The sequence below is a fragment of the Eumetopias jubatus genome, unplaced genomic scaffold, assembly GCF_037043125.1.
Source record: "Eumetopias jubatus isolate StellerSeaLion01/CBP00866 unplaced genomic scaffold, mEumJub1_p1.0 scaffold_4, whole genome shotgun sequence".
Classification (NCBI taxonomy): Eukaryota; Metazoa; Chordata; class Mammalia; order Carnivora; family Otariidae; genus Eumetopias; species Eumetopias jubatus.
The window spans coordinates 27517071-27544469 of NW_028274810.1; the positions used below are offsets into that span (position 1 = coordinate 27517071).

Genomic DNA, 27399 nt, shown 5'->3' on the forward strand with positions numbered 1-27399 from the left:
TTAATTCATTTTTTTTCTTTTTTTCTTCTATTGTTTTTAGAAAATCCATGCTATTAAGAAATCAGTTTTGGAGATGAATCTGGGAGAGGAAGGCTGAGGTCGGGATGTCGTTCCCTGGCCACAGATGAGAAGAACCTCAATTTCAGGCTGTCGAGAAGGGAAGGAAAAGAATAGATAAGCAACTGATGAGAACTTGATGCCTAACTGGCTGTCAGGGAAGGGGGCAGTGGTATTCTGAATGACTTCCTTATAGGGTCTCTCCAGATTTGGGGGAGCTGGAGCTTAGACAATTTTAGGTGTCATCTCTGAGAAAAAGAATAAAAAACAATGAATAAAAAATTAAGCGCAGGGCTCTGACAGGTGTCCTGGGAAGCTAGGGGGCCCTTCTAACGTACACCTGAGAAGAGCATGTGCAGGGGCCATCACGTTTATTTGGCCTGCCAACATCAATTTCCTCCCGTTTTCCTTTGGGGTTGTGCATCTGCCCTCTCTCAGCTCTCGTGCTGCGGGAGGAACTGCCTCCTCGCCTCGCACTGCATCTCAGACGCCTGGCCCAGACCTGTCAGTCAGAGCTTTCCTCCCTGAAGCTGAGTGATTGTGGCCGAGAGCGGTCGGTGACCCACACCAGGCCAAGAAGACTCAGTTCTAGCACTTTTGTTGGAACCGTTGGGGAATTGTTCACTTTTTTGTCATGCTCTCTTTTCCGTCGTGGCTGCTGAGAAGTTAGGGTGCAAGCCTGGATCTTCTGGTGGTCAATTTGACATCAAGGGGGAAGAGAGTCAACAGGTGTGTGGAGACACTGGCTTGTGATCCCTGTGACTGGGTCCCTGAATCCAGTCATGCCTAAAGTTCTATCTTCTCCACACTTTTCTGTCACGTAAGCCAATTCAGCCCATTTTTTTCCCCGTCTAAGTCAGTTTGAGTTAGTTTTCTGTCTAACCAAAATATTCCGACTTCCATATTTGTCACTTGAAACCAGTGACTGTGCCTAGGAGGGCAAGCACTTTGACAGGTCTGCCCCATGCCTGCCTCTGGTGTGGAAGGAGGTGGCTATGGGACTGATAGATTCACAGTATCATGGGGAGTTAGTGGTAGGCACTCCTCAAAAAAAAAAAAAAAAAAAAAAGAGCGGATGTACCTTGCAAGAGTGATTTCAGGTTCTCAAGGGATCCAGGAAGTTGATTTTTGAGAAATCCTAAAGCAGGCCTGGTTTCAAATCCCAATTCTGCTCTCTATTAACCATTTGACTTTGGCCAAGTTGTATATCCTTTCTCACTGAATCTTAGTTTCTGACTGTGAATGGGAATAGATAATATTTACCATTACACGGTTATTGTGAGGGATATCTATAAGTGAGGTGACCATATAATTTATCATCTAAACAGGGACACTTTTGAGAGTGAAAAGGAAAACTATTCAGGAGACTTACCAGGACTGTGTGAGACAAAAAATAGTAGTAGTACCATGTTTCACTCTCAAAAGCATCCCTATTTGGGTAATAAATTATACAATCTCACTGCCCATAATGCATCTCTAATGGTGCTTAGCACAGAGTAGGTGCTGAAGTCTTAGCCTCCTGTGAGCCTTCTAGGGTCCCCTCTGCCTTTAATAAAACTGTTCTGTGTAATTCTCCTGCACTGTGGATTTATAGGATGTATCCTCCAAAACATTTGTTACTATTGTCCTGGTGGCAAGATACGTGACAATATGATCCACAGATTTGTATCTGTGAAAGCATCTTTTCTTACAACTGCCCAGCAACTGCTTAAAATGGGAATTTGGAAAGGTAGCATTGACCACTTTAAGAGCCTTTATTTCAGGGCGCCTGGGTGGCTCAGTTGGTTGAGCGACTGCCTTCGGCTCAGGTCATGATCCTGGAGTCCCGGGATCGAGTCCCTCATCGGGCTTCCTGCTCAGCGGGGGGTCTGCTTCTCCCTCTGACCCTCTTCCCTCTCATGCTTTCTATCTTTCATTCTCTCTCTCTCTCTCTCTCAAATAAATAAAATAAAACCTTAAAAAAAAAGAGCCTTTATTTCAGTTCAAAGTGTTCTGCGTGTTAAAGGCGTTTCTAGCTAAAATACTTAGGATTGTTGGGACACACCCTGGATGCTATTTTGTAATGTGAAATTTTACTTAAACCTGAGCATTTGCTGACACATCCTATTGGTAGAAGTTGGTCAGGATTTTCTAAATCTAGCCTGGCAGGGAAAAATTAAAGAAAACACAAAATATGGGCAAAAGACTGAACAAACACTTGATGAAAAAGATACACAGATGACAAGCACATTAATTTATTTAATTTTATTTGATTAAAATTAAAACTACAATGAGATGCCACTTCACACCTATTAGGATGGCTAAACTTAAAAAGATTGATCACGCCAAGTGTTGGTGAGGATATAGAGGAACTGGAACTCTTATATACTGCTGATGGGAAATGCAAAATGGTACAATTACTCTGGAAAAATTTAGCAATTTCTTGAAAAATTAAATAGGTACCTCTCATATGATCCAGCCATTCCACTCGTATTTATCCATGAGAAACGAAAGCATAGGTCCATAAAAGACTTGCACGTGAATGTTCGTACAGCTTTATTTGCAAGAGTGAAAAACTGGAAACTCAAATATTCAATAAGGGAATGGATATATACACAGTGCTATATCCTTACCATAGAATACTACTCAGGGGCGCCTGGGTGGCTCAGATGGTTAAGCGTCTGCCTTCAGCTCAGGTCATGATCCCAGGGTCCTGGGATCGAGTCCCACATCGGGCTCCCTGCTCCTTGGGAGCCTGCTTCTCCCTCTGCTTCTCTCTCTCTCTCTCTGTCTCTCATGAATAAATAAATAAAATCTTAAAAAAAAAAGAATACTACTCAGCAATAAAAAGAAATGAACTATTGATATATGCTACAACATGGATGAATCTGAGTAATTTTGCTGAGTGAAAGAAGCCAGTTAAAATGGAATACACAACGTATGGTTCCATTTACATAAAATTCTAGGAAACACACACTATATGTAGAGACAGAAAGCCTATCAGTGGTTGTTTGGTCAGGTAGGGTAGCAAAGAGGAGAAAGAGGGAAGGGTTACAAAAAATCCACTTTGAAGTAGACAGTGGCATTAAGTTACTTACAATGTTTTGTGACTTTCATTGCTATCCATTTCCAGAGCTTTTTCATCATTCCAAACTACAAATCTGTACCTATTAAACAATAACACCCATTAAACAAAACTCACCTTTATGTCTGTAAGTTTTTCATGACAAAACTGAACATAGTTCTTGACCATTCTATAAGGAATGAACTTCTAGTAGATTAAAATGATTGTGACTGTATGTTTTCCATCTCCACTGTACCTCAAATCTGGCCACCACTTCTCACACTCAAAAGAAAAGTGGGTGAGGTTTTGTGGATGACACATGGCCACTATCACACTACTGGAAAAACAGCCCAAACCGCTTGTCTCGCTAATTGTGGGTCAATTGTGTCATTTGTGTGGGAAGAATGACCTAATTACCATTACTGCCTCCTGTCTAAATTAGCAAATCACATATAAATCATTCACTTTCCTCCCTATTAGCCTCCCCTACCTTCCCACCCCCCACCCCCAGGCATTCCAAAGTCCATAGCCTTTTTCTTCATTTTCTCTTAAAGTTCCCTTATTCATTCCTGTTCCAGGATGGCTCAATTGCGGTAAGATGTTTAAACGGCTTCTCTTCTCCCGATTCCATGATCTCTTCTGGCACAGTAGCTGGGGTTTGCTAAACAAAACTCTTATACTAGGATCTCAGGGGTGGAAACATGTCCTAGGTGTGCCCAGGAAAGTGATGACAAGAGGTGAAGTTTTGCAGATGGGCAGACCTTGGCCAGGATACTTAGGTCTCTGAGTTTCATTTTTCTCATCTCTGCAACAGATATGATGTCCACCTACTAGCTGTTCCTAGGGGTAAATGAGATAATGTTTGGAAGACGCCTGGTACAGTGCTAGGAGCTCAGACGAATGATCAAAGTTATGCTCCCTTCCTCCTATGTATCAAATTACTTGGAGATCGGAGGAAAGAAAGTGGTGGGTAGGAAGCAGCACCATGAAAGAATGGAGGCCGCTTCTGGCCCAAAGGAGGATACTTATCTCTATTCAAAGGTCTCCTATTCAAAGAGCCCTCTAGATTAAAAACAAAATTTAAAAAGTAGAGCAACAGCCACCTGGGTGTTTGGACTAGCTGAACTCCGGATACAGATGCTTGTAAAAAGGAGCCGTGCGAATCCAGAAAAGGACTTGAAATGCCCCAGGCTTTGCCATGGCACAGTCCCCAGTTTTTTCCTCATTGCATTTAGAGGTTTAAAGACAGGGTGAGCTCAAATTTGGCCAAAAGCCTTGGCTGTTCCCGCGGCGGCAGCGGGGTAGAGGTCAGACCAACAGGTGTGGGAGGCTGCGAGGTAGGGAGGAAGGAGCAGGTGTCGAAGGACCCTCCCTGCCCCCCACGCCGCTCCCGCTTTCTCTGGCACAGGGGCTCCGAGGCTGCTCGTGGTGTTCCAGGCAGCGAGTGGAGGAGCCCTGCCCCGTATCAGAGCGCTCTGGGCCAGGAGCCGGGGAAAAGACCCCGGTAGGCTTCCCTCCCTCCGCCAGCCCCGAGCGCGGCGGCGAATGCCTGGAAGTTGACGTGCATTCTGGGCCGCTGGGAAGCCCCCAAGCGCCCGACGCCGGGGCTGGGCCGGCTCCAGTCCGCGGGCCTGGGCTCCGCCCGCGGCGCCCAGCCCTCGGCCCAGCTGGGAGGAGGGGCCCCCTTGCCGCGGGTCTCCGTGGCGTGAGGACGGGGGCGGAGGCCCGAGACCCGCGCGGGGAGAGAGCGCGGCGCCCGTGGCCCTTCAATTGGCCGACCCGCCCCCTCGTCGGAGCAGCGCGAGGAGGCGGCTCTCCATTGGCCCGGCCCGTCGGCCAATCCCTGAAGGCCCGGGGGAGGCGGTGGGGGCAGTTCGTGGGGGCCTCAGCAGCGGAGCGGGAGGCTCTGCGGGACCCAGTCGGACCGAGCTGCCGAGGCACCGCCCGCGCCCCGCCGCCGCGTCTGGGCGTCTCCTACGCCGCCCAGGGGAGCGAGCTCCGAGCATCTCGCGCTGCGGCCACTCCTCGGTGCCAGGAGCGGGGAAAGCGAGTACGAGAAACCCCCAGACCCGAGCGCAGCCTCTTCCCGTCGCCCTAACCACCATGACCCACTTCAACAAGGGTCCTTCTTACGGGCTCTCGGCCGAGGTCAAGAACAAGGTACGCCCGGGCTCGGGTGGAGGGGTCCCCGCCCTGGGCGAGGGGTGGGAACCTAGACGCCGCCTGGGGTTCCCTGGGACTGGGGCGGCGCTGGGCCGCGCTTCGCCTCTGCGCGCCCTGGCCGTCTGGCTTTGCAGGGAGGAGACGTCGGGGCGGCGCGAGAGTGGCGGCGCGTCCGGGTCCTGTCCCCGGGCTCGAAGCGCCGGCCCCCGGGCGCTCGCCCGGCTTTGTTCAGCGCCGCGGGCTGGGACCGGTGGCGGGCGGTGAGTTCCCGGGCTCCTGGGATCCCGCAGCGCCAGCTTGCAGTTACCGGAGCCAGTCCGTGGCTGCAGGACGCGCCCCTCGGGGAAGGGGGCGCTCCTGCCTGGTCATTCGCCCTTAGGTGGGGCCCGTCGGCGCGGCTGGGGACCCAGCCGCAGCCCCTGCCGTGCGCCCCGGCCTGGGCAGCTGCCCGACCCAGCGTTTTCTCCCACCCCAACCCCTGGCTGAATTCAGCCACAAGCGAAGTTAGGCGGTTACGTGGCCGAACTGGGCCGCCCATTGTTCCTTGCTTCTTCCCGGGGAGGGGAGCGTTGAGCGGTCCGCCGGCCCCAGGGACCCTAGGACCCTTCCCAGTTTTCGAATCGCGGTGCCTCGAGGCAGATTTCTGCTGTCCTGCTGCAGAAAACACACAAAGCCTGAGCGCGCCGCTTTGGGAGTGAGATCTGCTGTAGAGTTGAGATTTAAAAACAAACAGAAGTTTGTAGTACATTAGACTTCAACGATATCAAGGATATTTTCGTGGGTTGCTTTTGTTTGGGGTATATTTGCTGAGGCGGGTTGTAGTTTGGAGTGATTTGGCTTTGGTAACTCTCGGCTTTGCCACTGCGCAGCCTAAGAATGCGTTGGGTTTATCTTTGGGACTTTTGGTCTGGGAAAGAGATGAGAGGCGTCCCCCTCCCCAAATCCTCTCCTTCCTTCCTCCCTCCCTCCCTCCCTCCCTGCATTCCAAGCCCATGACATCAGGGGTTTCTGGGGGGAGAGCGCAGCCAATCGGCGCGGAACTGCGCACAGAACGCTCATTGTCTCCTTTCTGCTGTTCTGGCCAAAGCGCCACAAAGGAGGGCTGCTGCGGTTTAGTTCCCATTAACCTCCCGGGAGCCGAAGCATGTCCGCGTTGCCACCGCACCGCCCGACCGCTGGTAGAATTCGCTGCCATTGTCGGCGCTGTAATCCCAGCGCTGGGGGTGTTTGCGGTGTGGAGGGAATTGTCGCGAGGCAATGGAGCGCGCCGTTGTCAAACCCCAAGGGGGAGTTCTGTCTCTTCTCACCCTTGCTGTAGCCTGCGCAGCATAATTCAGTTGTTCAGAAATTCTGCACAGTCGGTGAAGCGAAGCGTTGATTTTAGTCCCCGAATCTAAAATTGGAACGTTGAGGTCCTTTACCTTGTCAAGTGTGTTGTCCTTATTAGAACAGTCTCCTGAACATTTTTTTTTTTAGAGGACAAAACTAAGTGGTTTGTGTCTGATCGTTCGGTTCTTTCCAAGGCTTACACATGGAGCTTTAGGATTCTTTTCAGAGGAAATCGACAAGTCCAAACTGTTGGATGGGTTACCCTGGCCTGGCTTGTGCACATTAATTTTAATTCGCCCTTGTGATTCTTGGCCGTTGGCAGTTGAGTCTCTACCTTTTGCATTGTAAATGAGGTCCTGATAACTTTGGCAGTCCTTCAAGTGACTTATTTTTCTTGGATGTTAATATCCATATTAGTTTCTTTTTGCTGACTAATGAAGCAGCTTCTGCCCTTTTCCTACTTTTTATTGAGCAGACCGACGAAGGAAATGCAGAGACTGAGGCTGGATCACTGTAATTATTATACATTTTTAAAAACAGTAAAACCTCAGTTTTCAGAGCCTTTGGAAAGCTGTTATAGCTTTCGGTTTCTGTAACTGTGGGTTTATTCCTTTAAGCACCAAAGCCGAATTTTAACAACTCCCTTCATTTATATGGGCCCTTTGGACAGTACCCTTTCATAGGAAGCCTTTTGATCTTAACAGCACAGCAGCCCGGTGAGGTGGAAAGGATTGCTGGGGCTACCTAACATCATTTACAGGTCGGGATGGTGAAGCTCAGACCGGGTGTGATTTGCTCACAATCACAGAAGAAAGTTGGAATATTCTAAGAATTTTAACTCTAAAAGTGGTATCTTTTTTTTTTTTTTTTTAAAGATTTTATTTATCCGACAGTGAGAGACAGAACACAAGCAGGGGGAGTGGGAGAGGGAGAAGCAGGCTTCCCGCAGAGCAGGGAGCCCAATGCGGGGCTCGATCCCAGGACCCTGGGATCATGACCTGAGCCGAAGGCAGACGCTTAACGACTGAGCCACCCAGGCGCCCCTCTAAAAGTGGTATCTTAGTGAAGTGCTTAGGGATATTCTTAGTGAAGTCACTCTTGTCTGCCACACCCTCCCCACTTTTGCTGTCCACCTGTCACTTCTTGACACTGATTATTCACACAATGCTGTTCTCATCTGTTCTAGGCTTGGAAATCGAATATCCATGTTTGCTAGGCCTTTGTGTGAGACATTGCATTTCAGCTGAGGACACAGAGCCAGCAGTGGAGTGGGTATATGGAACATGAACTTTGACATCGCTTGGTTTGGACACCTTTTGATTTCTTCCTGCTTTTTCTTTATGTATTGCATAACTGATATGTCGCTTAAATGTAAGGTGTTTTTTTTTTTTCCCCTCCCTTTTAAAACTTCATGTAACAAAATGGAAGAAATAGAAACCTCCTCAGGAAGCAGTGTGGAATGGACCTTGGAGTTGAGCAGTTCTGGTCCTCGCTCTGCCACTTACTGCCTTGTATGGTGTTGGACAAGTTAGTGGATATCTCTGTCCTTGTTTCCTAATCAGTAAAATGGGGGGAATGATAGTTACCACCCCTAAACATTGCATTGAGATGTGTGTTTGTAGTAAGTCCTCAGTGACTATGTTGTAGCTATTAGTTCTTAGTAATAGAAAATTGGTAATCTATTTCTTTTTTTTTTAAAGATTTTATTTATTTATTAGAGAGAATGAGAGAGAGAGAGCACGTGAGAGGGGGGAGGGTCAGAGGGAGAAGCAGACTCCCCGCTTGAGCAGGGAGCCTGATGCGGGACTCGATCCCGGGACTCCAGGATCATGACCTGAGCCGAAGGCAGTCGCTTAACCAACTAAGCACCCAGGCGCCCCGGTAATCTATTTCTTAGGCTTGTCACTGCCTCTGTAAGTATTCCATTTCTATTAAATAAGACTTTGGTCTTTTTATATTCCAGCTGTGAAAGCAGTTCATCAATGAATTGAGGAAGCCTTTGATCTTAAGTACTTTTAATTAGTAAAATTTCAGGGAAAAATCTGTAAGCTTAAGATACTTTTTTGACAAGATGATAATACATGGCAAAACATGTCAAACTTTTTACTTTTTTTAATGGGCAAGAAGTTTGAAAACAGCCTAAAAAGTAGAATCCTTCAGCATGGACTCTGAACGTCTTTAAACAACAGGAGTCCGTAACTTTGGATCTATAAAGATCATAATAGAGTAGTAGGGTCGGGGACGGCACAGAAGCTGGTGTAGACAGCTCAGTGGGGTAGGTAGACACTCATAAAGTAGTAAGGTCTTGCATGTATTCTGCAGGGTGAGCCAGACCCTTGACTGCATCTTGAGGACCAGAATGAGAAGGAATACACCTCTGTGCCCCTTAAGCTGTGAGAAAACAGGACAGGCCCTCAAGGGAAGCACAGCATCTCCTGATGCTTGGCTCTGAACAAGATGTTGGGCTCAGGGTAGTTCCTTGTAAAGTTGAGGACGCAAGGAGGCACGCCCTCACCAGTCTTACAACAATTGGGGTAGAGAGCTGAGAGGTCCCGGGGAAAGTGGAGGAAATGAGTTGTGGGGGGAGTGGGTAGAGCTGAAATTATCTTACCTCAGGATGTTTTTAGGGGGGAGTCTATCTGAACTATTAAGAAGAATGGGATTGGAATGTGTGTTCTCACTGTTTCCTGCTCACATGGAATGTATAATTTGAGCAAAGTACTTCTCACAGAATCTTCTTGGTTACAAAATGGCAGCACTCAACAGCTAAAAACCATGTTGGAAGACTTACTAAAATTGTAAATCACTGAAGAGTAAGTGAAACAATCATATAGTAATAATTAAATAGGACCAAATGTCCCATGAGTCCTGCCAGCCTGCCTGCCTTTGGACAAGCAGTTGCTCCAAGAGCGTTCCTGATCAAGGTAACCCCAGGGTGATGGTGGACTCCAGCTGTAGTTGTACCCTAAGGTGGTCTGCCTTGTTTTGCTAGTAGAGCACCAGAATCATGGTGAAAACGTAGATGAGTTTAGCTTTAGCTTTTTTTTTTTTTTTTTTGCTCCACACCCATCGTGGGGCTTGAAGTCATGATCCTGAGATCAAGAGTCCATGCTCTGCTTACTGAGCCATCCAGGCTCCCACAGAAATAGGTTTTTAATTCAGAACTTTTGTTTATTGGCTTTTTCCACCAGCCCTAAGGGTTCCGGTCTTATTCATTGATGAGATATGTCAAAATCTATATTTTAGAATATAACTTGGCATGTAGTTGGTGCTCAATATATGTTGATTTAATGAATTTATCCGTCAGGAGTAGATTTTACTATCTTTAAAAATTGGAAACCAACCCTGCTAGAGTATTCTTCGTAAAAGAATTTTGTAGTGCAGTGTGATATTTTGGAAGGATCAGGTGATTTTTTTTTTTTTACAGCTTGTTTTTCTTCAGTTTGTTTTATTAATATTACATTAGAAAATTTATTACCAAGATAATTCCTTTGTTGTTGCTGAGAAGCAAAGCAAGGTTTGTTTATTTATTTTTTTAAAGATTTTATTTACTTGATGGAGCACAAGCATGGGGAGCGGCAGAGGGAGAGGGAGAAGCAGGCCCCCCGCTGAGCAGAGAGCCCTACGTGGGGCTCAATCGGAGAACCCTGGAATCATGACCTGAGCCGAAGGCAGACGCTTAACCACTTAACCCCTTAACCGACTGAGCCGCCCAGGCGCCAAGCAGTGTTTATTGAGCAATAGCAAAGTGATAGTACGGAGCTCCTGAGGAGGGAGGGGACTGGAGAGGGTTGTCCCTGAGGCTCTTCCTTAGACTCCCAAATTAGGGAGGAACAGTAGAAGTCCCCTCTGGAAGGTTCTGCGGGATGCTAGCATGTCCCAAAGACCACCTGTAAAGTGATCATTTAGCTCACCTGGGTGGGACATCCCCCTCTTCACCAAAACAGTTAAAGAAAATAAATACATTTGCTAACTTGAGAAGGGGTGCCATGCTTTCCTCTTTAAAAGGCTGAAACTTCTTTTTTAATTTTTTTTTTCTTTTTTTTTATTTGACAGAGAGAGACAGGGGTGGGAGAGGGAGAAGCGGGCTTCCCGCGGAACAGGGAGCCCGATGTGGGGCTCGATCCCAGGACGCCGGGATCATGACCTGAGCCGAAGGCAGACGCTTAACGACTGAGCCACCCAGGCGCCCCAAAAGGCTGAAACTTCTTTACTGTGGAATTTTTTTTAAAGATTTTGTTTATTTGACAGAACACAAGCAGAGGGAGAGAGAGGGAGAAGCAGGCTCCCTGCTGAGCAAGGAGCCCGATGTGGGACTCGATCCCAGGACCCTGGGATCATGACCCGGGCCGAAGGCAGCCGCTTAACCGACTGAGCCACCCAGGCGTCCCTTTACTGTGGAATTTTAATGAAGATTATTATCAAGCTCACTGTCCTGTGACCCACAGCTTTTTTTTATTTTTTTATTTTAGGGAGAGGGGGAGAGAGCGAGCGAGCGAGCACTCGTGGAAGGGGCAGAGAGAGGGAGAATCCCAAGCAGACTCCCTGCTGAGCACAGAGTCTGCTGTGGGGCTTGATGTCACCACCCCTGAGATCATGACCTGAGCCGAAACCAAAAGTCGGACGGCCAACCAACTGTGCCACGCAGGAGCCCTAACCCACAGCTTTTTACACTCTTTCCTTCTTGGAAATTGTATTATTTGTCTGTCTCTATCCACTTTTTTAGATTTCAGAAGTAAGCTTGACGGTGCACCTGCCTGGCTTAGTCGGTGGAGCATGGGACTCTTGGGGTCATGAGTTGGAGCCCCACATTGGGTGTAGGCCTTAGTAAAAAAAAAAAAAAAATAATAAATAAGCTTGATGAGGAAGATCTTGCTGCTACAGTCATCAACCAGAGGCACATCCTTTCTCCCCAGACTGTTTCCCTTCCAGGTTGGGGTCACGGGGGCTAGTGAGTGTTTTCACTTAAAAGTGTGTTGTGAACCACAGTTATTATCTGTAAGGTTTTTAAAAAATGAAGCACAATTGGATGGTTTTGGTTTTTCAGCCATTTACCATTATACCCAGGAGAATGAGAAAATGCTTTACTCACCTTCTCGGTACGACTAGGGGGTGGGAGGGGGCTTGTCCTTAGTTTTTTTGGCGAGTTTCATTTTACTCTAGGCATTAGACTCCTATAGCATATACTCCACGTGCATTGGCTCTACTTAATGCTAAATTCCTGGCCGTAGAGGGCTCTTAGCTGTCCCTCATATGTACTTGTGCTCGGGTTTTGGGTAAGGATTTCCTGAGCCCAGAGTAGATCCTGCCTGTCTGTGGGGCCTGAGGCTTATGCAGTTTGGGGAGGGGGAGGAGATGGCAATCATTCTAAAAAATATAAAAATATGTTGCAAATTTTATGAAGAGATGACCAGGGGAATCCTTGTGAACTTGAAGATGTCTGTTCATCTTCTCCAGGTTCTTGTCCTGAGAAAGTAGAACCTAGTGGCTAAGAACGTGGACTGTGGAGCCTGTCTGGGTTGGAATTTTTGGCCCTGCTCCTGACTTGGTCACTTTGGGCAAGTAACCCGCGTCTCATCTGTAAAATAAGGATATGGGAATACCTACCTTTTATAGGGTTTTTGGGAGAAATAAGTAAGGTAGACAATGCATGTAAAGTGGTTAGCATCCATCATGCCTGGAACCAAAAGTGCACGTTATGTCAGTGTTAGCCATTGTTCCGCTTTGCTGGCTTGTTCCCTGCCGGTTAGGTTCAGTCTTGTGTTCTGAGCTTCTCTTATCTTCTAGACAGTGAGATTATCTCCAGGACTTGGACATTCATTCAGGAATCTGTTTGTATCTGGCAGATAAGGGACGACGGTGCCAAGCAGTATCTCTGGGTTTTGCTTTTGTGTCAGGAAAAGGATTTGCCCCCGGAGTCCTTATCCAAGACTCTTTCCCCTGGCGGCCTTTGCCCCCTCTGTGAAATCCCAGGGCCTCTAACCCTGTTCTCATTCTGTCCACGGTGCCCTCAGAGCCAGGGACTTCTGTGTAGAGCTAGAAGCTTTGCATTCTGGCCATGTTCTTATTTGGCTTTTTCTTCTTGAGAGACTGATTTATTTTAAACAAGATAAGATAGGTCTTTCATTTCTTGGTTTCAGAGAAGCCTCATATTCTTCCACAGTGGACTGTGGACTGTTTCTTTTCTTTTTTTTTTTTTTTTTTTAAGATTTTATTTTTTTAAGTCCTCTCTACACCTGTGAGGCTCGAACTTTCAACCCTGAGATCAAGAGTCACAGCTCCACTGACTGAGCCAGCCAGGTGCCCCTACCTCTTCGTGTGTAAATCTTGGTTGTCACTGGAGGCCTTCCGTTTTAAATGGTCTGATGAAGGCTCCACCTAGACCTGTGTGAAGTAAGTCCGTGAGCTCAGAAGACTTAGTTTTCCTCCGTGAGCTAGGGAGGGACCTTCTTCAACATCTTCCTCCGGCCGAGGGGAAGCTTCAGGATGTGATGCTCCCAGCAGTCTGCAGTGGGCAGGCCAGGGAACTGGACGCAAGAGTGAAGAAAAAAAGAGGAGGTCTTTGGACTTGGAAGGACTCTTGGGTGAGACACAACCTCAGCATTTATGGCCATTTTCGTCTTCTCCCTCACAAATTTCTGGGGGGTCCTAGTTGTGGAGTGGCTCCACAGAGCCGGCTGTGATTTCATTCTTTCCCCTTCCCAAATGTTTAGACACTGATCTTTCCTCATTGTCCCCTGCCTCTCAGCCTGCTTGGTGCTACACAAGCCTCCACACTGGGGGTGGGGGGTGGGGGTGGGGGGAGAGCAAGTGTGTGCTTCCTCAGTGCAGTTTTCCCTCCTTCCTTTTGTTTCACATGGGAGGAAATAGGAGAGAAAATAATCAATACCATGTGTAGTAAGTCTCTCCTCACTCAAACATGTGATTCCACTTTGAATGCAAAAATAGCAACAGCAATCATAGTTCTAATCGAGTATAGAAGTTATACTTACGTTAAACATCACATTGTGAGCTCGTCTGCGTCCTTGGCCCTTAGCAGCTAAGCTGGAGCTCCAGGGCCTTTCTCGAGAGTTCACATATGGCCACATCCCTTCCCCTGAATGGGCCCATTCTCTGCTCTGAAGACTGGAGGGCAATTGTCTTTGCTTTTACTTTACCTTTCTTGAGAGACCTGTAGGTTGTATCAGTCCCTCAGCCCCACCTCGCCTCAGACGCACGCACATATGCGTGCTTTGCCAGCCGGGCTTTCCTTTTGAAGTTTCTTCCTCTCTGGGCTTGATTTTTTTTTTTTCTTTTTTTAAAATTTTCTTCTTTTCCTCTTTCCAGTGACCGCTCCACCGTTGACACCCTTTCCTGCATTCCAACTTACAGCACCTTCTAAAACACACATGTCGTAGGAGGCTCTTTTTATAAGGGCCGGTGGAGGAGTTAAAGTGTTTTTAGTCTGAGACATCTCTGCCAAATATCTTATTATGAACTTTTGAACCATACCGGCGACGCCCTCTGAGACTGCAGAGTCCCCATGGGCTGGTTTGAATCAACGTTTTTTCTCGAGCTCTGCAGCCGGTTCACGTGCATCGGTCTGATACAGTGATGGTGGTGGATGCGCCCTTGCTTCTCCGTGAGTTGAAAGGACTCTAGGGGAAGACACAGAGTCTAAGGCTGCTGGCTCCTCCTCCTGCTGCAGGCGGCACAGCTTTCTGGGCTGTCGGCTCTGTGACTGGATAGAGAATTCCTATCTGGGCTTGTTTAGGAGCGTGGGGGTAGGAGAACATCTAGTGGAGGAAAAGATGTAGCCTTGGAGTCAGACCTGGGTCCAAAGCCCTGTGGAGCCCGTGACTTTCCGACAAGGCATCTCGGTATGGCACCATCTTCCTTGCCTAGGAGAAGCTCTTCTCTTTTTACTCTGATTTTGTGAATGAAATGTTTGTTGGGAAGGATGCAGACGGTACCAGAATATAGAAGTAGTGAAAGTATCCTGTATCCCTTAACCCCCACCCAACTGTTTGTGCAACTCTGAATATCAGTCGACCATTTTATTTATTTATTTATTTATTTATTTATTTATTTATTTAAAGATTTTATTTATTCATGAGAGACAGAGAGAGAGAGAGAGAGAGAGAGAGGCAGAGGGAGAAGCAGGCTCCCAAGGAGCAGGGAGCCCGATGCGGGACCCGATCCCAGGACTCTAGGATCCTGACCTGAGCTGAAGGCAGACGCTTAACCATCTGAGCCACCCAGGCGCCCTATCAGTCGACCATTTTAGAACTGAATTAGAGTCTATTGTATGGATCCCCGTTGTTTATTCATTACCTTCCTTCTGGTGGGTATTTCCTTCAGAAGTACTTGTGTAGGAAAAGTGCATAACTTTTGACCTAACATTTAAAAGTGTTATAGGTAGTATCAAATGGCTTTCTAGAAAAATCAGTTCATACTTCCCACCAAAGGTATGAAAGGGAAGGTGGTTCTCCTCTTGATGTTCAAAAACAAAACAAAACTATATCAGAGTGGCCTTGTCAAAATTCAGGTCACTTGCTTTAGTTCATTATCATCAAGTCACGAGCCACTGACATCTGAGACACCTACTCTCTCTGCCACCCCACCACTCAGGTGAGAGTTGGCAGCAGAGTGAGGTGGGGGCATCTCTTTTACAAATTATTTCATAATGAGTAGGTTTTTTTCTTTTTTTAAGATTTTATTTATCTGAGAGAGAGGGAGAGCGAGCAGCAGAGCGGGGAGAGGGAAAAGCAGGTTCCCCACTGATCAGGGAGCCCAACGCGGGGCTCGATCCCAGAACCCTCGGATCATGACCTTCGTTGAAGGCATATGCTTAACTGAGCACCCAGGCACCCCAGATAATGGTTTTTGAAATAGAAAGCCTAGGCAGCATCAAAATGATTTCTTATCAAAATGACTATAAAATAGGGGCACCTGGGTGGCTCAGTCGTTAAGCGTCTGCCTTTGGCTCAGGTCATGATCCAGGGTCCTGGGATGGAGCCCCGCATCGGGCTCCCTGCTCTGCGGGAAGCCTGCTTCTCCCTCTCCCACTCCCCCTGCTTGTGTTCCCTCTCTCGTTGTGTCTCTCTCTGTCAAATAAATAAATAAAATCTTTAAAAAAAATGGCTATCACATAGTGTCAAGCAATTTTTCTGTATGATATATTGAATTTAAAGAAGGAAATCTTTTTGGTATCCAGACAGGAATGGCCAGCAGAGCACAGATGGAAGGATAAGGGTTGACATTTATTGATTTCTTCATGGTTTATGTGAATTAAGTCATTGATTCTTCCCATCAGCTCTCTGATGCAACTGATGTAAGCGCTGTTAATGATCTCTGGTTTACAGGTGAGGAAACTGAGGCACAGTGGAGCTGGGACTCCAACCTGAGCATTCAGCTTCCGGAGCCCATGCTCTTCACTATTTTAATCAGAAGCCAGAACTCAGGGAGAATTGGCAGCTTTCAAGGGGAAGGGGAGAAGGCAGACCAGAGAGGGAAGCTCAGGGATGATGTCCTTTAACAAGAAGCCACAGGAGCCGAGATTGGAGGGGCTTTCTGGAGTGCTGCAGAAACACACTGCTGGATTTGGCTATGAGGGGTCCCTGGTGACCTTTTGAGAGATGGTCTTCAGTAGAGCAAATTTCCAGAGGCGTTAGGAAGAAGTACTAAATGGAGAGGTTTGTCATGAAATAGAAACAGGACAGTTTTGGAAGTTGGCAGCAGGTTTAATCAAAGATGTGCCTGTTGGGGCGGCTGGCTGGCTCAGTTGGAAGAGCGTGCGACTCTTGATCTTGGGGTAGTGAGTTCAAACCCCAGGATGGGTGTAGAGATTACTTAAAAATATATATGTGTGCTTGTGGTGGTGAGTGTAGCATAACGTGTAGAGCAGTAGGGGGTCACTGTGCTGGGCACCTGAAACTACGTAACACTGCGTGTCAGCTATACTCGAAAAAAAAAAAAGATGCACTTGTTTCAGACAGGATGGGGGGTGGTCTGTGCCCATCGATGGACCAAATAAGGGGGGGGGGGCTCAATACGCAGGGTGAGTGGGACCGAGGCAAGAGAGGGAAGAAGGTTCCCGTGGAAGGCGGGGAAGGAACACAGAAGAGGGCGGGGAAACAACTGAGGTGGGGGAGACCTCTCCCGTGCCCTTGTTGGGTTCGCCCTCTCCTGGGAAAGAAGGGTGTTACTGTGCTTCTGCCCTTGTCTTCCCAGGGCTGTGAGGAGCTGCGAGCGGCCAGGGTGCAGCCAGCGGGGGGCCGGGGGGGGGCGGGAGGGGGATGCGGGCGATGGGCCAGGCTCTGGATACACTGCGGACTCAGCTGCTTCTCTCGCCTGAGTCCTGCCGAGGCCCCTTTGCAGCCTGTGCACCGCTCGCTCTCCTCATTCCCTTGGCCCTTGATCAGGAAGGGATGCAAAGTTGGGTTTATTTTGTTTTTGTGCCTGGATGTCTTTAGCATGCCTTCGTGACCTAGCCCCCAAGAGACTGTGCGCACTCTGCTTCCCGAGGAGCTGGTCGTCTCTTTCCCCTGCTCTCAGCTTGCGCTACAGTCAGGTAGAATGGGGAGGTAGCCTTGTCCAGTTGTGACCTCATCGCAGAGGCCTCCTGGACTTCAGGACTGGAAAAGGGAACCGTGGTCACATGTAACTATTGCTTGGACCCTGGTTTGTATCTATCCTGTCTTTAGTGGCAGTTGTGTGGGACTTGGTAACATGAAGGTATTTGAACCTTACTTTTGACTTCATTTTTTTGGGTACTCCCCATTAAAGTGAACCAAAAACCTTTTTACTTAGGGTCTCAACAAGTGGAGAGTCCTATATCTTCATATGCTGTTTCATGATATAAGTTATAAAAATTTTTTAAAAAGAGGAAATGTGAAATTCTGTCCTTTTTGATGGAAATTTCGTATCTCATTTTCACTGGGGAGGAAAAGGCTCTGGTATCTTGCGGTTAATGTCTCTGGAAGACTCCTGTGACATCTCACTAGCCAGCATCCAGCCTGTTTCAAGTGAGGTATTTGAGCTCTGTTCTTCCCTGGTGGTATGAAGCCAGCTCTCTCAAAGGGACAGACTCTACTGTAGTTAGAAAAGGCCTTCATGATATGAGATCTAGCTGGGCCCCCAACAGGAGCTCCCGATGTACCGAAGGCTGCCTGAAAGCCTGGCGTCCTGCTTCTCCTCAGCCCACTTTCTGCCCGTGGCCCATCGGGAGCTCAGAGGGAGGGGGTGATGTGTGTTTGACTCACCTTTGGGGTGGGCAGCTGGGAGCGCTTGGATGAATGTGGTCAGCCGTGCGGGAACAGAGGGCGTTTCCCGGGTCAGGAGAGGCGAGTTCCTTTGCAAGTGCAATGTCCACTTGGGGCCTTGGAGGTGGATTTCATGCCCCCTCGGGTCACAAGACCCACCCTCCGAAGCAAACTTGCTATATCACTGATGAGTGAGTGTGCATTCCAGTGCTATGGAAAGGTCACTGCCATGATGTCCCTTGTGATTAGAGAAACAAAGGACAACTTTTCAGGCTGTCCACGTGCCGACTCACAGGTTATGGAGAAGGCACCTGGATGCCCGCTGAGGACGCAAGTGCCTGGAGTTGTAGATGGCAGTAAAAACGCCCGAGGTCTGCAGGTCTGAGGAGTGGGGAGCCAGGCGGAGCCTTCAAATCGTAGAAGCGCGACAAGGAAACAAAGCGCGGAAGAGCATCTCTGTTTTCATCTACTTTGCCCGTGGGGCTTTGGGGACAGTCCCCTTTCAGCAGGATTTCTGCAGCAACATCAAATTCAAGACCCAGTCAGCCTCCTTCCGAAGCTAGAGAATGTTCTCCAGCAGGCTTTCTCATGGGTCTCCCGCGGCTGTGCTTGGCTGGCACTCCCGTGCGCTCTCTGCATTCCTGCATGCATCCAGTACGTCTCCCTAGAATCTCCAGTGTGCCATTCAGAATAGATGGACTTCCTCTTCTAAGGACTTTTTTTTTTTTTTTAAGATTTTTATTTTTATTTTATTTTTTCCTTTTTAAAGATTTTATTTATTTGAGAGGGAGAATGAGATAGAGCATGAGAGGGGGAGGGTCAGAGGGAGAGCTCCTGCTCGGCAGGGAGCCTGATGCGGGACTCGTTCCCGGGACTCCAGGATCATGACCTGAGTGAGCCCAAGGCAGTCGCCCAACCAACTGAGCCACCCAGGCGCCCTAAGATTTTTATTTTTAAGTAATCTCCACACCCAGGTGTGGGGCTTGAACTCACAACCCCTAGATCAAGAGTTGTGTGCTCCACTGACTGAGCCAGCCAGGCACTGCTATAGGACTTTCAACTAAAAATTCAGATGGTAGGGAGCCTGGGTGGCTCAGTCGTTAAGCGTCTGCCTTTGGCTCAGGTCATGATCCCAGGGTCCTGGGATCGAGTCCCACATCGGGCTCCCTGCTCAGCGGGAAGCCTGCTTCTCCCTCTCCCACTCCCCCTGTGTTCCTGCTCTCACTGTCTCTCTCTGTCAAATAAATAAAATCTTAAAAAAAAATAAATAAAAAATAAAAATTCAGATGGTACTAGCCTGTTTCTTCTCTTGTGCCCACAGTCCCTTCTAGGTTATATAGAGCCACTCCTGGCTGACCAGTCTCTCCTTATGGGCTGTGGATGATTTTTTTCCATTCAATTTGCCTCTTCTAGAAACTGATGTCAGTTTGTCAGTGGCCCTTTTAGAGTGCAGCCCTCAGAACTGATCACAGTAATGCCACGGATATTGTTTAACGTGCTAGGGTCTAGTGGGATTATTAACTACTTTGACGGCAGAACACTGACTCAATCTGTTTTGATCACTGTGATGAGGTAGATGAGGCACCTTCATGTCAAGGGATTGTAATCCTTGCTTTGGCAAGTTGGTTTTCCTTATAAAGTAAGGGCGATGATGATTGCATAAGGTTTTCTAGTTCACATACTCCTCTCACACCTGTTTTATTTAAATAATCCTCTCCTTGGTTACCTCATAGGGAGCTGTTGTTATCAAGCACATAAGACAAGCAGTATTTTATTTTTTAATTTTTTAAAATTTTATTTTCTTATGTTAATCACCATACATTACACCAGTTTTTGATGTAGTGTTCCATGATTCATTGTTTGCGTATCACACCCAGTGCTCCATTCAGTACGTGCCCTCTTTAATACCCATCACCAGGCTAACCCATCCCCCCAGCCCCCTCCCCTCTAGAACCCTCAGTTTGTTTTTCAGAGTCCATAGTCTCTCATGGTTCGTCTCCTCCTCCGATTTCCCCCCCTTCATTCTTCCCTTCCTACTTTTTTTTTTTTTTAACATATAATGTATTATTTGTTTCAGAAGTACAGGTCTGTGAAGCAGTAGTATTTTATAAAGGATTGTATACCTGTGCAGAACAAGACAGCATTAGCTTTTTTTTTTTTTAAAGATTTTTATTTATTTATTTGCCAGAGAGAGCGAGAGCAGGAACACAGGCATGGGGAATGGAGTGGGAGAGGGAGAAGCAGGCATCCCGCTGAGCAGGGAGCCCGATGTGGGGCTCTATCCCAGGACCCTGGGATCATGACCTGAGCCGAAGGCAGACGCTTAATGACTGAGCCACCCAGGCGCCCCAGCATTAGTTTTTTTGGACAGAGTTGTATAGCTTATTGAGTATGCATGACTAGTTAGTTCTAGAACTTGCTGCAGGATTTTATGTATATCTGGAATAATTTATTAAGCTGTGATTTTCTGAATCTGAACTTTGTTTCTTTTGAGCTATTCCCAATTTAACTTTCCATTACGTTTAATAAGTATGTCTAACAGTTTCCAGGTTGTCAGTTGTTAATTTGTTACCAAAACAGAAGAGACTTGGATGCAGTCTTTCGAGCATCCAACCCTGTTTTGGCTCAGGTCCTGATCTCAGGGTCTGAGATCGAGCCCCGTGTCGGTCTCTGCTGCGCTCGGTGTGGAGTCTGCTTGAGATCCTCTCTCCTTCTCCCCCTGCCCCTTCTGCTTGTGCTCTCTCTCTCAAGTAAATAAGTCTTAAATATTTATATATATATATATATATATAACCCAGAAGAGAACAGATCTAAACCTAAGCCTCAAGGTACATATCAGTGGGAGTTCCTCCTTCCTTGACATAGATCGGCACAGTGGGCATGGTTGTTGCTTCTGACCAGGCCCTACTTCTAGAGTTACTAAACTGGACCGAAGGAGTGCCATAGACATAGGGACTTTTATGAGAAGGTAAAACAAATATGTCCCTAGTGATCCATCTAAGATTACTAGATTGGTAGATCAAGGAGATGTGGCGCCTCTAAAAACCAGCAGCATTCAAATGCAGATGCCTTTCGGAAACAAGATAGATCTTTAAATCTGTAGCATTTTTCTAGTTGGGTACTACTGTCAGTGGATGAACAATCATTTATTGAATACCCACCGTGGGCCAGATGCCCCAGGCATGTGCACTAGGGGTACAGGACTAAAGCCCGTCCTGCCCCCAAGGAGAGGACACAGGCATGTTGGATGTGGCTTGCCGTAGGTATGCTGGCTCCTGGTGATGGATGACTGCCTCCCCATGGCAAGCCCCTACCCCCCCCCCCCCGCCCCAACCCTCCCGCCCCCCTGCCCAGGTCCCTGCACACCCTCGCTCCAGGAGTCCACTGTAGCATGACAGCAGCAGGCTCTTCAGCCTGTAATAGAGAGGCCCTTGCCTTTTGCGTGGGGGTCAGGAAGCAATGGACCCACATCTAGGTTCCTGTTACTTGGGTTTATCGAGGTTTCTCACAAACTGAGCTGTTTAACATGTGCATCTTCGTTCATCGTCCTTTCTGAGTCTAGATTCTTCTGGGAATCCAGCCTCTAGGCTTACTCCTACTTGAGAATTGAAACTTCAAAGTCCCAATTTACTTTTTTAGATGTCTTCGTTTCATTATTATTTTTATAATTTTAATTCCAGGATAGTTAACATACAGTGTTACATTAGTTTCAGGTATGCGATATAGTGATTCAACATGCCCCTCCCCCCACTTCCCCTCAGATAACTGTCAGTTCTCCATAGTTAAGAGTTTGTTTTTTTTGGATTGTATTGTGTCTTTCACTCTTTTTTTTTTTTTTAAACCCCTTTGCTCATTTCTTGTCGTTTTTGTTTTTTTTTGTTTCACACAGTTAAATTATATGGTATTTGTCTTTCTCTGACCTATTTCACTTAGCCTAATACTCTCTAGCTCCGTCTGTATCATTGCAAATGGCAAGATTTTGTTCTTTTTTATGGCTGAATAATATTCCATCACATACACACCACTTTTTTTTTTAAGATTTTGTTTATTTGACAGCATAAGCAGGGGGGCGGCAGGTGGAGGGAGAGGGAGAAGCAGGCTCCCCACTGAGCAAGGAGCCCGATGCGGGACTCGATCCCAGGACCCTGAAATCATGACCTGAGCTGAAGACAGACACTCAACCGACTAAGCCACCCAGGCGCCCAACCACTTTATCCATTCATCTATGGATGTACACGGGCTGCTTCCATAATTTGTCTGTGGTAAATAATGCTGCTATAAACATGGGGATGCGTGCATCTCTTTGAAATAGTGTTTTTGTATTTTTCTGGTAAATATCTAGTAGTGCAATTCCGGGATCATAGGGTCATTCTATTTTTAACTTTTGAGGAACTTCCAGAGTGGCTGCACCAGTTTGCATTCCCACCAACAGTGTAAGAGGGTTCCCCTTTCTCCACATCCTCACCAACAGTTCTTGTTTCTTGTGTTTTTGATTTTTGCCGTTCTGACCCGTGTGAGGTGGTATCTCATGGTAGCTTTAATTAGCATTTCACTGATGATGACTGATGTTGAGCATCTTTTCATGTGTCTGTTGGCCATCTGCATGTCTTCTTTGGAGGAGTGTCTGCTCATGTCTTCTGTCCATTTTTTACAGGATTATTTTTTGGGTTCAAAGTCCAACTTTGAACTATGTATATTCTAAACTGTGGTCTAAAGGTCAGTTTCTAGATAGAGAAGACAAAATTGACATTCTGTTTTTTCTGCATTTTCTTAATCATTTATTAGTTATGCTGTTTGCTTTAGGCACTGGCCCAACTCCTCTTAGATTATTTCAAAAACTTTGTCAGTTTCATAGTATTGGCACATTAAGTCATAATGTCTTTGTATTTATTTGAGTATACATATTTGGAGAGAAAAAATTGTGCTGGTGCCATACGCTGATACATTGATCTGAAGGTCCAGCTGTCCCTTTGAGAAAAGGACCCGACTTGAAAATGCTCGTAGGTTCTTCCTAAGCCAGGGCGCTCACCGAGAAGGCCATGTTCAGTTCCAGCACGATCATGAGGCCCAATGGCAAGAAGCTGGATGAGCTGGAGTCCGGCGTCTACCAGGCTCTCCTTGAGCTGGAGAGGAACTCGGAACTCCAAGCCCAGCTAGGGCAGATGAATATAACAGCAGCCAAGAAAACTGAAGTTGGCGGTGGTTGGAAGGTTCTTACCATCTTTGTTTCCATTCCTCAACTGAAATCTTTCCAAGAAGTCCAAGTCCGGCAAGTCTTTGAATTGGAGAAAAAGTTCACTGGGAAGCATGTTGTCTTTATGGCTCAGAGGAGAATTCTGCCTCAGCCAACTTGAAAAAAGCCATACAAAAAACGAGCAAAAGTGTCCCAGGATCTGCCCTTTGAAAGCCGTGCGTGATGCAATCCTGGAGGACTTGGTTTTCCCAGGCAAAACTGTAGGCAAGAGGATCCACGTGAAACTGGATGGCAGTCTGCTCACAAAGGTTCATTTGGATAAAGCACAGCAGAACGACATAGAGCACAAGGTTGAAACTTTCTCTGTTATCTGTAAGAGGCTCACCAGCAAGGATGTTAACTTTGAGTTCCAGAGTTTCCGTTGTAAACATAAATGGCGGGGGGAGCTCGTAGGTGTCCCTCCTGTTTACCTGAGGCAAATATGGCTTTCCATCTCTCTGGAATATATAATCATTCCCCATCAGATCTTAACACAGTTCACACCATAGAATGAGTCTCAGATTCTGTAGTGACCTTGAGGAAGGCATGCAATCTACCTTGACCTTCTTATGCCAAGTGTAAAGGGATTTTCTCTAGAATTCCCACCTCTGTCCCCCGTAAGCAAGCATTTCTGCTTTTTAAAAAGTAGTTACTTCATCCTTTTCATCAGCGATAATCTGAGAAAGAATGGGAATTTGGGATGCAGAGACAGGCAGGAGTGAGCTTTGAGATGAGTGGTGATGGGCACTATCCCAGATGAGTCCCAGTGGAACTGTTTGAATTGGAGACCGCAAAGTGAACAGGTTGTGGTGGGGTTTGGCTAATAGAAAGCTTTGTGCCTCTGAACTCAAGCCCGTATAAAAGGAGAACATTAACTCGGATGTGTCAGGCCCTGAGATGTGCCCTTCTTTACCCGTGGAGCGGTCTTCATGCTCACAGTAGTCCGGGAAGGAAGGCTACCTAGGAGAAATGGGTCATCAGGACGAGGTTACTGACTTAGATCAAACTGGAATTGGGAACACAGTTTTGGGAAGTTTTTAAAGCTTGACTGCAAGGCCTGTGATCTTGTTTGTTCTATCTGTCATGTGAATGAATACTTTAAAAATTTGCAAAGGTGTGTGTGGGAGGGGGTAGGTAAGAAAATGTCAAAGCCTGTTCATTGTCTTGCATGAGGTATCAAGAATGGCAGATAAGAAGAAGGGAAGAGGCATCATGGTATTTCAGATGGAAATCTGTTTGGTCCTTATATTAGGACAGTGGTGGTCCCAGTGGATTCTGTTCTTTATTTTATTTTACGGTTTTATTTTTAAGTCATCTCTACACCCAGTGTGTGGGGCTCGAACCCGCAACCCTGAGATCAGGAGTTGCATGCCGCACCAACTGAGCCAACCAGGCTCCCCTCTATTCTTTGTTTTAAATACGCTACATTATTATTATTACTACGACTACCGCTATTACTATTATTTTGCAAATGTCTTAACACACCTTATTAATAGGTATTTGTTGGGGCACCTGGGTGGCTTAGTCACCTGGGCATCTGACTCTTGATCTCGGCTCAGGTCATGATCTTAGGGTCTTGGGATCGGGCCCCCACATGGGCTCCATGCTCAGTGTGGAGTCTGCTTGTCCCTCCTTCCCTCTGCTTACATGCGTGCGCTCTCTCACAGATAAATAGACAAAATCTTTAATAGGTGTTTGTCTCCTTCCAGTAGAATGTAAGCTTTTCAGGGCAGAGACTTTGCCTTTGAAGCTAACTGGTATGTACGTAGTAGCCACTTGAATGACAGACGGGGTAACGGAGAAAGACGTTGACGGAAGAACCCACGGGGCACCTGGGTGGCTCAGTCGGTTAAGTGTCCAACTCTTGTTTCTGTCTCAGGTTGTGATCTCAGGGTGGTGGGATTGAGCCCCGAGTTGAGCTCCACCCTCAGTCTGCTTAAGACTCTCTCTCTCTCAAATAAATAAATAAAATCTTTTAAAAGGTGGGGCTGCCTGGTCGCTCAGTTAAGCATCTGACTTCAGCTTGGGTCATGATCTCAGGGTCCTGGGCTTGGGCCTCAGCAGCAGGCTCCCCACTGGGTGGGTAGTTTGCTTGTCTGTCCCCCTCTGCCCCTCCCTCTGCTCATGCTCCCTCTTTCTCAAATAAGTAAGTAAAATCTTTAAAAAAAAATTAAAAATCCACGACACAGGAACATTTGAAAGAGAGGGGAGCTGCATTGAATATGATGGTACTTACAGGGTTTGGGGTAATGCTGGATTATCTTGGTGGCATGCAACAGGGAGCCTAGTGATCTGGAATTGTCTGCTTCCAGGTTTTACCACGCACTGTGGTAAGAATACATTGTGAGGAGTATACGGGAAAGACACGTCTTCATTCTTTAGTAGATTCTAGAACATCTCTGGGCATAAGTAGGGCCCTCAGACAGTTCTTGTACATACATAATCACCGTCCCTCATGCTGGGTGCACCCCCACCTTTTCACTAAATTGCACTTTGGCTGAATGCTCCCGGCTTATGCGAGGAAGCACCATAAAACAGTGCAGGAATTGCACTTTGGGATCTCTTGTTGAGATGGTTTTGAAGCTCGATGTCCCTCACTGCTCTGTATCCCCTTTTAGGGATTCTGGTGGGGGAACTGCTCAGACCTCAGTGCCTGGGAGGGATGGCTGTTGGCAACCAGCAGGCTCTCATCTGCTCTAGTGTCTCTCTTTATTGTTACAAAGCCTAGGCTCTCCGGGCTTGTGCTTGTGAGACTGTCTGATTCTCACGGTGTTTTATACGTGATTCACCCTAATATACGTGCTCATGGAAGACAGGTGCCTATCTCTGGGAAGGGAATAGGATGGGGGGGGGGGCAGGTGAAGAGAGACTTGTGAATTTTCATGGTCTCAGGGCTTCTCAACCTTGTTTCCATCATCGCTTTCCCAAAGAAAGTCAGTAGAAGTTTTTCCTAATTGCTTCCTGACTCCCACCACATTTAGTACAAAGGAATAGAGTTTGTTGGGGAGGGTCACAGATTCTTGTCATGTCTCCAGGGGTTTTCACTGCCCACCACGAGAACCTATTTTCACCCCTTTGGGGGGGGCAGTATCACCCCCATTGAAAATGTACTCTACATACTCTGTACCATTTATTATTTTTTTTAAACAAGTGTTACTTTAGAAATCCAAAAGAACCGTCATGCAGCTAGACCGGATTGAGCTGCCCTTGAACCAGAGGGTGACTCCACACTGTTGCTCTTCGTTCCGAGGAGCGAGGGGGGAGGGCGGGAAGGGCAGAATGCTGATGCCACACGTGGCCCTAGTGTCAGCCCCAGCAGGGGAGGAAGGGGGGCAATGAAGGCGCCAGCGGGGTGGGAGAGGACAGGCAGGAGGGCAGTCACCCGGCCCCAGTGTCCCAGAGGCCTTTTTCTGTCTTCATTTTCTTCACCTCTTGAATGTATGATCATATTCGGCAAGGGGGATGTTGGTGAGCTTGAGTGAAGAGCTTGCAGCAGGTGTACCCAGTCAGGGTACCTAAGTCACTGGGAAGTGTGCCTGCCTGTGGGGGGAGGGGGGGACAGGGCGCTGGAGAAGTGGTATTCAGTGGTGTTGGCGTGGCGGGGGGAGGAGACATGGCTGAGAGGAAGGGGGCCGCTGTGCACTTGGGCAGACACTGAGAAAGTGGCTTGGGAAGATCAAATAAATCTTGGAGAAGAGTGAAGAAAATATTTAGAAATAACTTGGAAGAGCGATTTAAAAAAAAAAATTTATTAACATAATGTATTATTTGTTTCAGGGGTACAGGTCTGCGATTCATCAGTCTTACACAATTCATAGTGCTCACCATAGTACCTCCCCAATGTCCATCACCCAGCCACCCCATCCCTCCCACGCCCACCCCCACCACTCCAGCAACCCTCAGTTTGTTTCCTGAGATTAAGAGTCTCTTAATAGTTTGTTTTCCTCTCTGGTTTCGTCTTTTCATTTTTCCCTCCCTTCCCCTATGATCCTCTGTCTTGTTTCTCAAAATCCTTGTATCAGTGAGATCATAGGATACTTCTCTTTCTCTGATTGACTTATTTCGCTTAGCATAATATGCTCTAGTTCCATCCACATTGTAGCAAATGGGAAGATTTTGGATTTTTTTGATGGCTGCATAATATTCCATTGTGTATATATGTATGTATGTATGTGTATATATGTGTGTGTGTATATATATATACATACATACATACATATATACACACACACACACACATACACCGCATCTTCTTTATCCATTCATCTGTTGATGGACATCTGGGCTCTTTCCATAGTTTGGCTATTGTGAACATTGCTGCTGTAAACATT

At 47.0% G+C, this 27399-nt stretch overlaps 1 protein-coding gene and 1 pseudogene across 1 annotated transcript in view; both read left to right on the forward strand.

Moving 5' to 3' along the window:
* Positions 1-5110: 5110 nt before the first annotated feature.
* The window catches only part of CNN3 (calponin 3), a 30283-nt gene continuing 7994 nt past the window's right edge, over positions 5111-27399 (forward strand). Inside the window, exon 1 of the mRNA XM_028102044.2 lies at positions 5111-5260. Coding sequence (XP_027957845.1) covers positions 5204-5260 — 57 coding nt within the window. The 5' untranslated portion in view covers positions 5111-5203. The remainder of the gene's footprint in view (positions 5261-27399) is intronic.
* LOC114207919 (small ribosomal subunit protein eS7 pseudogene) lies at positions 22875-23577 on the forward strand (annotated as a pseudogene).